The following is an 11,872-nucleotide window of genomic DNA, read 5'->3' as shown; positions in this document are numbered from 1 at the left end:
GGGATGTAGTGGAGAAGTTTTCTTGGGATATCAGCTTTGAAGTCTCAATCTCAGCTCTCCCCTGTAATGGTGCTAACTGTTCATGGATGTTCATGACCATTTAGGTCACCACCATGGTTTGACATAGGGCTCTTCAGAGCTATATGCACAAATATAACTTTAGCTAAAAAATTGGGTCCTGTAACTGTAATTGTGACTGCAACAGGCTTGGGTGTCTGAAAGCAGCAAATATACGTCCTTGCAGGACAGCAAGCCTCTGTGGCCAACATGACAGGAAACTGTAATCTACGGCCAGGAAAACCTAAGTAAAGGTTGGGCAAGGATACTTGAATCCTACTGCGGCAAGGTCTGCAATGCAGCTTCACACAGCCCAGCACCCTTTCACCCTCTGACCTAGGCCAGTATCAAAGCCATCATGGGGCCAAGAAAAACAAAATAGAGGCTGCTCAGTGGCTGGCTGGAGCACATCTTTGGTGTCCTGCATCACCCTTTCCTGAACAAAGGTGAGATGTCTGTCCACACAATGGGTGGCCACTGTCTCAAGGGGAGGTTTTGAGTGGGAAGTGGATGCAGTTGGAGCCCCGTGGTCATCTGTTCGTGTGCTGCAGGATGGTCACACAGCCATGATAACTGGTACAGCGCTGCAGTGGTGGCTGCTGCTCCACGCTCCCCGTCACTGGGTCAAAAGTGAACGCTTTGTCTGTGCCTTCTCCATTCTCATCTCGGCCACCCAGGATGTAAATCTTCCCTCCGCACACCGTCAGGCCACAGCTCTCCTGGGAGGGAGAAGGAAAGCCCAAGAGTTGAGGAACAAGCCCTCCAGCTTCAGGCAATGGGGCTGAGCAGGGGGATTAGTGATTGCAAGGGCTCAACTATCACCTGCCCAGCAGAAGGGAGCAAAAGTAGCTAAGGTAAGTGACCTCTGGCTCTTGTTTCAGAGAAAGTTTAGGCACTCTTGTTTCAGTAAGAGTTTAGGCACCTGAAACATCTCAAGACAATGATGGGACCATTGCTGTTTCTGGCAGTCCACCAGGCACAGCACAGATTCAGAAGTACACCAGAGCCCAGAGACCCAGCCAGCACCTCCCCGTGAAAATCACTTACAAGGGTGCACTGATACTGGTATTTGAATTCAAATTAGTGTGGGTTTTGCCCCATCATTCCTCTTCACTGCACCATGACGTTGTGGCACAAAAATGTGTTGATGATGGATACAACCACCACTGGTACATGTTCAGTCCACAGACCAGACCAGAGCCAGTATAACCCTCACTCTGAAACACACAGTGTGGAGAACAGGTTCTCAAAACCAACAGTTTCACCCTACAGATTGGCTCCTCTGCCATTAATAGCTAGTCCAGACCCAGCCTCAGCAAGAAAACCTGGGTTTGCTATAGGAGAGATGTCCTCCAGGCAGTATGGACAGTGATGGTGAATACATATATATTTGAATTGCTCTACAGAGGTCATGTTTGCATGCTCAGAGCCAAACCCACCGTGTATTTTCCTTGCCTTCTATCTCAGCAAAACATGGACTGTCACATTTATTCTAGAGAGGGAAGGGAGCTTCTTCCATAGAATCACAGAACAGTTTGAGTTGGAAGGGACATTATAGCCCATCCAGTCCCACGCCCTGTCATGGGCAGGGACACCTTCACTAGACCAGGTTTCTCCAAGCCTCATCCAGCCTGGCCTTGGACACTTCCAGGGATGGGGCATCCACAGCTTCTCTGGGCAACCTGTCCTGTCACTCCCTGCCCTTAGAAAAAGTCCCCCCCAGCTTCCTTGTCAGCCCCTTCAGGTACAGGAAGGTGTTATAAGGTCTCCCTGGAGCCTTCTTTCCTAAACCTCTTCCTTACCAGAGGCCCAGGAAGGGTGGCCACTTCTCGCCAGCTGTCTTTTCTTGGATCGTAGCTGAAGATTTTACTGAGGAGTCCACCTACAACATAAATGATGTTGTCCAAGCAGACGGCACTGATGCACCGCTGGTAAAAAGGGGTGGGAGTCAAGAGTGTCCACTTGTTATCCTCTGGATCGTAACACTGGACCTGGGAGAAGAAACACAGCTATGGGAACATGAATTTATCACATCTCCCTGCTTGGGTGAAGATGTTATTCACTAGAAATAAAAGCACATGGGGACAGAAATGCGATGGGAGCTTCAACACCCAGAGATCAGTACAGTGAGCAAAGGGATGAGGGGTTCAAGCATTCCCTCTTGCATTCAAGTCTCCCAGACTACAAGCCCCCAGGGTGGCTGTCCCTGACCCAGACAGCGCACGGTTAAACTTTCTGAGATTGAGCTGAGAAACACTGGTGGCTCTTCCTGCAGCTCAGGAGACCAGAATCATCATCTCTGTCTTGCAGAGGTCTCCTCCAGGCAGTTACTACTCTCTCTATTTATCTGAGGCAATGCCCAGTGTCTGAGGTTTGCTCCTGTGATGCCTCAGGGTTGACCAGGAACAGAGCCCTGTCAGGCTCAGCACATCTCAGGCAGCCTCAGAGCAGAACCAGCTCTACTGAAACCATGCCTAGTGTAATGCCAAATTGTGACACCTGCCCTCTCTAGTCCTTAAGTCTCATTAGCTTCCATTTAAATATACAGCTTCTCATCTTATTATAAGGGAGTCCTTATTAGTCTTAAAAAAAAAAAAAAAAAAAAAGGACAACCCATTTTCCCTGGCAAGCCTTCTTTTTCAGGTCCCTGTCCATCCTTGGTGCCCCAGCAATACCTTGTCGGTGTTAGCGGTGTCATCCACAGCACCGCCCAGCACATAGAGCTTGTTCAGGCAGGAGACCACAGCCGCTGAACTCACTGCCTGGGGCAGCGGGGCCAAGGTTGACCAGCTGTTGGAGAAGGTGTCATAGCACTCCACGCTGGAGAGACGGTAAAAACCATCAAAGCCTCCCACAGCGTAGATCTGCCACAGAAGGAACAAATCAAGCCGATTAGAAACTGCTGGACTCGCTCAATGGGTTACGCTGTCATGGTGTACATGAAGGGAGGACAGGACTTGGTCAGAAGGACAGACACCAAGCCACGGTAAAACCTCCTCCTAGAATCCAGTGTCAGCAGCTAGATGCACTGGTTTGAAACACCCCACACTGTATAGCTTTCACCCAAACACTTAACACAGCCACCTGCAGAAGTCTTGCACCACCCCATGGAAGACTGTGTTGCTACAAGTGGCTGCTACCAGCTTCATTTGTGGCTGCTTCAGGTGACAACACACACCCAACTGAAACCATGGATGCCTTGGTTATGTCCTAGTTGTTCTCCCATTAAAACCATCTCTGAATCATAGAATCATAGAATGGTTTGGGTTGGAAAGGACCTTAGAGATCATCTAGTTCCAACCCCCCTGCCATGGGCAGGGACACCTTGCACTAGACCAGGTTGCTCAAAGCCTCATCCAGCCTGGCCTTGGACACTTCCAGGGATGGGGCATCCACAACATCTCTGGGCAACCTGTTCCAGTGCCTCACCACCCTCTCTGTGAAGAACAACTTCTTGATATCTAATCTAAACCTCCCCGCTTTCAGTTTAAAACCATTATCCAGAAGACAAATGACCCAGAAGACAAACACACCCTGACAATTTCTCATTGTACTGGGCAGCAGGAGATGGGATCCACATGGCTTCTTCCAAAATTCAGGCAATTGCCTACCTTGCCCTGAAGCGTTGCCATTTTGTGCCTCCATCGGCCTTTCTGCAGGCAAGCAACCTTGATCCAGACGTTCAGCTGGGAGCTCAGCACCCAAACATCGCTGCTGCTGATGTGTCCTCCTGAAAAACAGAGGGATGGAGGGCTGGTGCGATCCCAAGGACAACCCCATCACCTCAGTACACATTGCACTGTGCCTCCAGGCAATGAAACAGCTTAGGTTGGAGTGTGGTTACTGGGTTTCAGCCATGTAAACTCAGCTTCCCAAGGGACATACCCTCTGGACTTCAAGGCACTTATTACACTGTTCCATCCCTTAGATAGAGCTCATCTGATGGGGACTGTATTTTAAGTGAGGGACAGGCAGGAGACTCTGTTTTAGGAAGCCCTGTCTGACAGAAGACACCAAAACCAGCTCGTTCCACAGCTGAACACTTTTGACAGATGCCCAGGCAAGCATGAAGGAAAGTGTTTTTAATACTACCATCCTCCCCCAAAGGTGAAATTGTTCCTTGGGACAGAAAAATCCAAACCACCTAAGGATAAACTTCACCAAGAAGTGATTTTGCTCCGATGCTGGGATGGATGTGAGTGAGGCCTAGCGACTGGGCCTAAGGAGCGACTGTGCAAGCAGAGGTCATGCTGTTCTTTGCAACCAGGAATAGACCGTCTGTTCCAGGGTATCTCACCTGATATATACACATCATTCTTCAGTGTGCAGGCAGCAAATTCTGACTTGGTGTAGCCAGGCACGCTGGAGAGGGCTGTCCACTGCCTGCTCTTCGGGTGGTAGAGGTCCGTGAAAGGCAGCTTCAGAAGGCCCTTCTTATCACAGCCACCAATGACAACAATGACTTCCGACAGCTCCATGAACCTAGACCATGAAAGGCATGGGTAAGTCCCCGGGCCAGGCTACTCCTTCCCATCATCTCTCCCATCTTATCTAGGACATTGGTAGCACCGTTCAGGAGACAGGGCAAGCTCCTCTCCTGCATCAGCTACTGATTTTCTGGGCAAATCATTTCATCCCAGCACCTTCCCTTTGTCTGTACGATCAAATCAAAGGCACCTCTCAGCTTGGGTGGGAAAGGGTCCAAACTGCATAGGGGAATAAAATAGGAATGACCTTTAAAAGTCCTTCCTGAGATTGCCTCCTGCCACTCACCCTCCCCCTTCCAGCACAATCAAACCTAATCCTCAAGGCACAGCCACGAGCGTGGAAAGCTGTTGCTGGCAGCCCGCCTGCAACAAGCTCTCTGCCTGGAGAGAGAAGTGTTTCCAGGAAATCTCTCTCTCTCCAGCCCTAATAGCAGTGAGCAGACGAGACAGACAGCAGGGAAGGAAAATCCTGCCAACTAATAGGTGGCAAGAGAGGAACGGCTCTGCAGGAAGGGAAGGAGGAGGGTGAAAGAGGATTTGAAAGACTTGGTCCAATCCCCAGCACTGCCATGGTTTGTGCAGGCTGAGACATTCACTTAAGACCAAAGCTGTAAAAGGAGGGAGGTAAAATGTGGATGCTGAGGGGTGGGATTTATCCCCAGTGGATTTCATCCAACTGCAGCCTTGCGGAGGTCACCGCAGATCCTGTTGTTGAGCAGTTCTGTATATAACAGCCTGTTGTGGTATTCAGCACAGAGGAGATGTGTGAAACCATCTCTTCCACCTCACAGAAACATGCCCTAAATGTGACTTCTGAGATGCACTGGGCCAACCTCCATCCTTCTGCCCAGGGTGCTCTACTGAGCAGCAAAAAAACCCACAGACTTCTGGGGCTGAAGAGAAGGCGAGCATGAGAACCTGGGCCCTGCAGCCCTGTAGTCATGGAACTCCTCTGGGAAAGGATGGGAAGCCTTGCAAACCACATGGTTTGATATGGCAACCCACCCCAGGGCAGAGGTGTCCATCAACACTCTTACCAAGCACACCCTCAGGGACCTGTGGGACCATGAAGAAACAGCAGAGACTTAAAACGCAGCTGGTCAAATCCAAACTTCACAGTCACAAAAAGAACCAGATTTCTACACACACACAACCCTAGAAATCACTTTTTGCCTCCTCCACTTTACACTGGCACCTTCACTTCTTACTGTTCGTTAGTGAATTAGTGGAAAGGGGGAGGAAAATAAAAGTTGGGGATGCCTATGTAGCCACCTTGACAGTAACCGGTTTTTTTTTTCCCCTGGACATTAATTCCTGACCCTGCAGCAACGCCTTTGGGTTAGGCACCATGCTGATGGCCAGGAGGACTGAGACCAGTCCAAACCTTCCTCCTAACAGACAGCTTGGAAAAGGTGAGAGACCAAAAGAGGTAAATTGAGAGCAAACCAGTGGCAGAGCGGGAATGAAAAACAGGTCTCAACTCAGTGCTCTACCCGTTGGTGAAAGCAGATAGAAATAAAGAGCTACAAACATCCCTTCCTGCCCATAGTCTGGACACATATCTGGACACATTCTGTATCATTACACAGAACAGTGTGACTAGAGCACTTCTTACCAACCAAAAAAAAGCAACACATGTATTAGTATAAATTTCACAAGAATCCTCTTTTAAGCCAGGGAAACATCTCCAGTGTCTCCGTTTTGGAAATGAGTACATCAAACGTGAAGCACATTGGACAAAAACAAAACAAAACAAAAAAAGAAACAGAAAAAATCATCCAAGAACACAAAATTTAAGATTCACCAACTTAGGTCATGTAGGTCTAGGGAAGGTGATACTGAGTTTTACCTTCTGGGCCTTGATCGCAAAGAGCTGACCTCGTTCCCAAGGATGTAGTACTTGCGGGCCTCATGCAGTAGAGGAATGCACTCCTTTGAGTCCTGGATGAGTACGTCCATTTCCACCTTCTCCAGGAAGTAGGTGGGGTTGAGGAGGGGCAGACGCACATGCTCAAGGAGCTCCTTCAAGGCTCCCTTCCTGGCAGGTACATCATGCCGTACCCAACGCATGACTGCTTCAAAGACCACTTCCTCCTTGGGGACCACCAGCTGCTCATCAGACAGATATTCAACCAGCTCCTTCACACCCATCTCCAGGAACTCTTCGTGACACGACACCTCCACAAAACACTCCAGCATGAACCTCTTGCTCTTTTCTGTCAGGGACGCGATGGAGAACGAATCAGCAAACTTCATGATGCCCAAACAATTGCATGGGTGAAGCTGGCCTTCAAGGAAGGTGACACAAGCATCTCTGAGCTTGGAGATCTGCAACAAGTCAGACAGTTCCAAGATGCCTTCAACATTGTCCTCCTGAATGATGATGTTCCCCCCATACATATAGTCAAGAAGGAGAGACATGGTGGAAGCAGAAATCTTCTGGATATTAATGATATCCTGGTGGCCTTCCTTGAGATCGCCACCAAACATGGCCCGGAAATATGTGCTGTTGGCTGACAAAGTAGCACGGTGACAGGGGAATTCTTGTCCATCAATTAATAGCACCACGTCTGTGAAGATGCCACTCTGCCGGTAGGAATTTAGCGTCTGGAGGATTTGCTCAGCATGGCAGGACCCACTGCAGAGCTTCATGTGCAGCTTGTCTTTACTTGGGTCCCGCGTCACATTTTCCAGGCTGCTTGTCCTGAAACTTGATTCTTCTTTCATCATTCGATGCATCCTGATCAAGAAGCAGTGAAGGGGACAACAGTACACTGTTAAAAAGTCTGACCGCAATGTCCAACGCCATCATGAATTCTGCATCTTTCTTGGTGCCATGAAGAAGCACAGATTCTAGCCAAAATATAGTCAGAGTCTGTCCCCTTCATCCGCACACGTGGCTTATCCTCAGTAACCAAAGTTTTGTCCAAACCACAGCACAGTGACGAACACTAGGGTATTTCCAATCCAACCCCATCCCAGTAGACCAACTGCCTCTGCTTTTAGGAGATGTTTCTTCTAAGGCAGTTGCCTTGCCCATCCTATGCTGCACTAACACCTCAACACCCTTTCCTTTCTTTCTGACATCTTGCAGCTCTTATTATCTGTTTTCCCCAACCTTCCAAAACACAAGTGCTCTGTGGTACAGCCCAGCTGAGAGAAATGCAGCATTTTGAATTTTTCTCCGGGAAGACCTTATAGCAGCCTTCCAGTACCTGAAAGGGGCCTACAAGGAAGCTGGGAGGGGACTTTTTACAAGGGCCTGTAGTGACAGGACAAGGGGTAATGGGTTTAAATTGAAAGTGGGGAGGTTTAGATTAGATATCAGGAAGAGGTTCTTCACGGAGAGGGTGGTGAGGCACAGGGACAGGTTGCCCAGAGATGTGGATGCCCCATCCCTGGATGTCTTCAAGGCCAGGCTGGATGAGGCTTGGAGCAACTTGGTCTAGTGGAAGGTGTCCCTGCCTTTCCATGGCAGGGGGTGGGGCTGGGTGGGCTTTAAGGTCCCTTCCAACCCAAACCATTCTGTGATTGTATGATTTCATAAAGTAATTGCCAAAATAGCAAACTTCTCTCATTCAAGCTGTAACAGTTCAGAGCTGGCACAGTGTGAGCAGCATGACCCATCCCTGTAGGATGGGGAAAGTTATGTGCTCAGCCTGGAGGATGCAATAGCTGCACTTCCAAAAGGGTGATCCCTGCTCAAGTTGGAAGGAGGCAGCCAGATCACCTATAAAGTGTAACCCCTGAGGTTGCTCCCTTTGGCCCTGCAGAGAAGGGTCTCTGCCTGCAGAGCAGGGTCTGAAATTGTGTGTAAAGCATTGAAATTGTGACAAGAATTTACTATCTCTGACACCAGTGAGTGAACCAGAGTCCCTAAACCCTCAACTACTGCCCCAGCCATCCTAGACCCACTAACAGGTTGTCTCTGCCCCATTTCCTATGCTTCTCCCCAAAAGCCCTGACTCACCACTGTTGCACAGATCCAGATGCTGGGGGCAAGAGTGAGGAGGGGATTCAGCCTGGGTCTCCAAACTGCTCTCACAGGCTGGATGTTAAATAAAAGGGCACACCAATGCCACCAACTGTGTTTTCAAAGCAAAGAGTCAGCACCCTCTCCTTGAGTGGGGGGTGGCAGTGAGGGCCATCAGCAGAGCACCCCTGGTCACAGCTTTTGCCATGGCCCTGCAAGTTTTGGATTGCTTTTCTGAGGCTCTGTAACAGCAAAGCACCCATCTGGGGAGGCTCAGGCTCTGCTCTTAAGGGTTCCCTAAGAAAGGCTCTGGAGCATCTCGGCACAAGCCTCTGTCAGGAGCACAAGCTACCAGACATCAGTGGCTTTGTAGTGCCCACACACTCCCCTGCATGAAGGCAGGTAGCTCATCCCTTGAGGATTACCTCGAATTTCACGTGAATCAAAATCCAAGTCTTAGCTCCAGTCCTTCATCACTTTTCCTACACCTGCATCTCCCAGACAGCCATCGTGTCTGACCACGGACCCCAAAGTTGCTCAGATCCTCGCATGCTCCAGAAGATACCTCCAGGCTGCACCTGCACTCGGGTGGCTGTGTGTGGGACAGCCAAAGCTAGACCTTCACCCTCTCACCCCAAGAAAATGTCACCAATTCCTTTGTGCCTCCCCAGCAGTGGGGAAAACACCGCTGCCCCTGCCACAGGCGAGCTGCAGAGACCTAAAGAGCAGTGAAGCCACATGACAAGCCCTAACTAAATATCTAAGGAATCCTATGGGAGTGAGTGGAGGCTCTAAACACCCTGAATGCCACTTGGGGATGATCAGGGCACAGAAGGGAACTGCTGTTAGTCAGTTCATAGAGATTTTGAGAAGTTACAACAAAGGCAGCTCTCTAGAGATGCCTTTGCAAAGAGCACGGAGATCTCCGCGTTTTGCTGACACACGCTGCTCCAGCCAAGAAAAACAAACACATCCATATCGTCACTTCTCTCCCTGATCCATGTGTGTTTCCAAGCCATCAGGGTCAATCACAGCTCTGCACAGCTCAGTGCTGAGAAGAAACAGCTCAAGCTGACCTCCTTACAAAGAGACAGCCCCCTCCCTCTCCAATTAAGCCAAATGCCTTTCCCCAGCTCACGTCCCTCCTCTCTACACAAGACAAATGATGCCATCACCAAAGACAGAGTGTGTTTGTCCCGTTGCCCTCACCCACACGCACTCCTCCCCAGGACACCCTCTCCATCCAAGTGCAAAACAGAAGTAAATGCTGTATTTTTGGTTTTTTAGCGATCCTCCCCAGCTGCTAGTGCAAGAAGTCCAACCTTACCTGGCCCACAGGTTGTTGTCCTCCAGGTGGGACCTAGCAAAGACTCAACTTCCCTCTCGGAGAGCTCCCATTCACCTCCAGGCTCCGCATGAAGACAAGTCCCCCTCCTCAAAGCACGCTCAGCCCTTCTCCGCAATGCTTGGAGGAGCACAAAAGCATCCCCTTTATCTTCACTGCCGGAGAGGTGGGGGAGAAATCTGCTTTTGTTTCTTCTGAATGACATGCCGGAGAGCTACAGGGCATTAGCCATGCAGCTGTCAATAACAGCCAGCCAGGGAGGAGCTAGGATCCAGGGAAAACCCATTGCAGCTCAGGGAAAATATATCACACCAGGGCAGCTTAAGCAGACCGAGCCATCTGGAGAGCAAACTGGGGTCCAGGTGGAACGATTCATTTGATAGAGTCTCTGTCTCACTGGAAACCATACTAAAGCTGGTAAATAAAATACAGCTCTGTGAGCAAAAAAGATGCCCGGAGCAGGGATGGACTGGGTCAGGCAGGAGCTTCAGTCCCCCTCATTAACATGTGATAATTTGGTAATTAGATCCTTGAGGATGATGAGGACAGAAGGGGAGGTCTGCCCCATGTGGCTTTCTGCACCCTCCCCTCCAACTTGATCCCAGTTGTTAGCTGAATTTTTAAATAAAAAGATTTAAATCAAGGCAGCCCTGGAGAAGGTCCATGGGGTAACCCTTGCGCTGAAGATTGTCAAACTCCCTAATGTGATGCACCCAGCCTTCGCCCCATTGCCTGGTATTGCTTTGAACAACTTGTATTATTTCACTCTAGACAGAAGCAGAAATATTAGTAATAACCAGCCCCTGCATGTCGTCATCCCAGTAAAATTGCCTTTTCACTGGCTGGCTCCTTTCTGCTCCTCTCCCACCGCTGGGATGCAGGGCACAAGCTGGCATCCTGCTTGCTCCCAGAATTTGCATATGAATCATTGACAACTTGGAAAGGACTGTGGTTTCCCAGCCTGTGGAGTGGACTGGGAGGGTTGGGGGGATTTGATCTTAGGACCTTCCACCCCGGTAAAATTGACATTGCCAGGCTGCACTGACCAGGCGTGCAACCATGCCCGGGCATGGATGGCTCTAGACATGGCATTGAGTGGTCCATCAAGACCAACAGCAGCACAGCACGGATCCTGCCCTGTGTGGCACAGCCAACAGATCTCCCGAGTTGGAAACCCTTCGCTGAGGTTGCAAAGCTGTCATCTCCTTGCAGCCATAAAGCATCGGGTTAACCACCCTGCTCAAAAGCAAACCCAAGCGTCGAGCAATGTGTGCAGCCCCTGGGGTGATGGGGAAGGGCTACTAAGAGTTGTAAATGCGTAAAGAGACCACAATGAAAAGGCTTTGCAGAGTGCAGCTGTCCCCGCGCCCATGCCAAGCTGCCTATCGCCAAGTGCAAGCCAGACTGTGCTGCACTTGGCCCTGGATCTCCCCATGTGATACCACCATGCCCCAGAGCAGCTGTCCCTGTGCAAAGGCTGTGCTACAACCCACATCCGTGGCCTTCTTGCATTAAACATCTCACCGAGCTCCAGGACTTGGGGGTGTTTGAAAGGGGTGTCTGCTAGGCATCACTGGAGGCAGGACACCTTCTACAAAGGCAGGAGATCAACCTCTCCTTTGCTCCCAGTGCCCTGGGTCTTCTCCCAGGATAGACACACACACCAGATGCAGTGATCTTACAGTGTATTAGGACTCTAAAAATCCCTTCTTCACATTAAAAATGCTCTGGCCCATGGCCATGGAAGCCGTCAGGCACAAAGCTACAAGCATTAAGAAGATGTAAAAGGGAAATACAAGCATATAGGATCAGGAACTCCAGGCATCTGTTGGGGAAAGCTCTCTGTGAATGTTGGACCAAAGCTTCCTGAAGGAGCACAAAAAGTGTCAGGAGGAGAAAAGACAAGAGAAAACAAACAAAAAAAAAAAGGCAGAAAATACAAGAGGAAAAGTAGGAGGCAGGTAACAGTTGCCATGGTGAGATATATAGAGGGAGGTGGTCACCAGGACT

The 11,872-nt window shown here is 49.8% G+C and overlaps 1 protein-coding gene across 1 annotated transcript; it reads right to left on the bottom strand.

The window, feature by feature from the left end:
- Positions 1-587: 587 nt before the first annotated feature.
- Positions 588-7,283, bottom strand: KLHL35 (kelch-like family member 35). Its single transcript, XM_010159184.1, has 6 exons — positions 6,394-7,283; positions 4,355-4,539; positions 3,669-3,787; positions 2,733-2,921; positions 1,860-2,048; positions 588-776 (listed from the first exon to the last, which is right to left on the bottom strand). Exons 1-6 carry the CDS (start codon positions 7,281-7,283, stop codon positions 588-590), a joined length of 1,761 nt encoding a protein of 586 aa, XP_010157486.1.
- Between the last annotated feature and the right edge of the window lie 4,589 nt (positions 7,284-11,872).

The sequence above is a fragment of the Eurypyga helias genome, unplaced genomic scaffold (assembly GCF_000690775.1).
Source record: "Eurypyga helias isolate BGI_N326 unplaced genomic scaffold, ASM69077v1 scaffold4669, whole genome shotgun sequence".
In the NCBI taxonomy this organism is placed as follows: domain Eukaryota; kingdom Metazoa; phylum Chordata; class Aves; order Eurypygiformes; family Eurypygidae; genus Eurypyga; species Eurypyga helias.
Note: the sequence above shows the minus strand (reverse complement) of the source record. Positions and strands in the feature narration are given on the sequence as shown.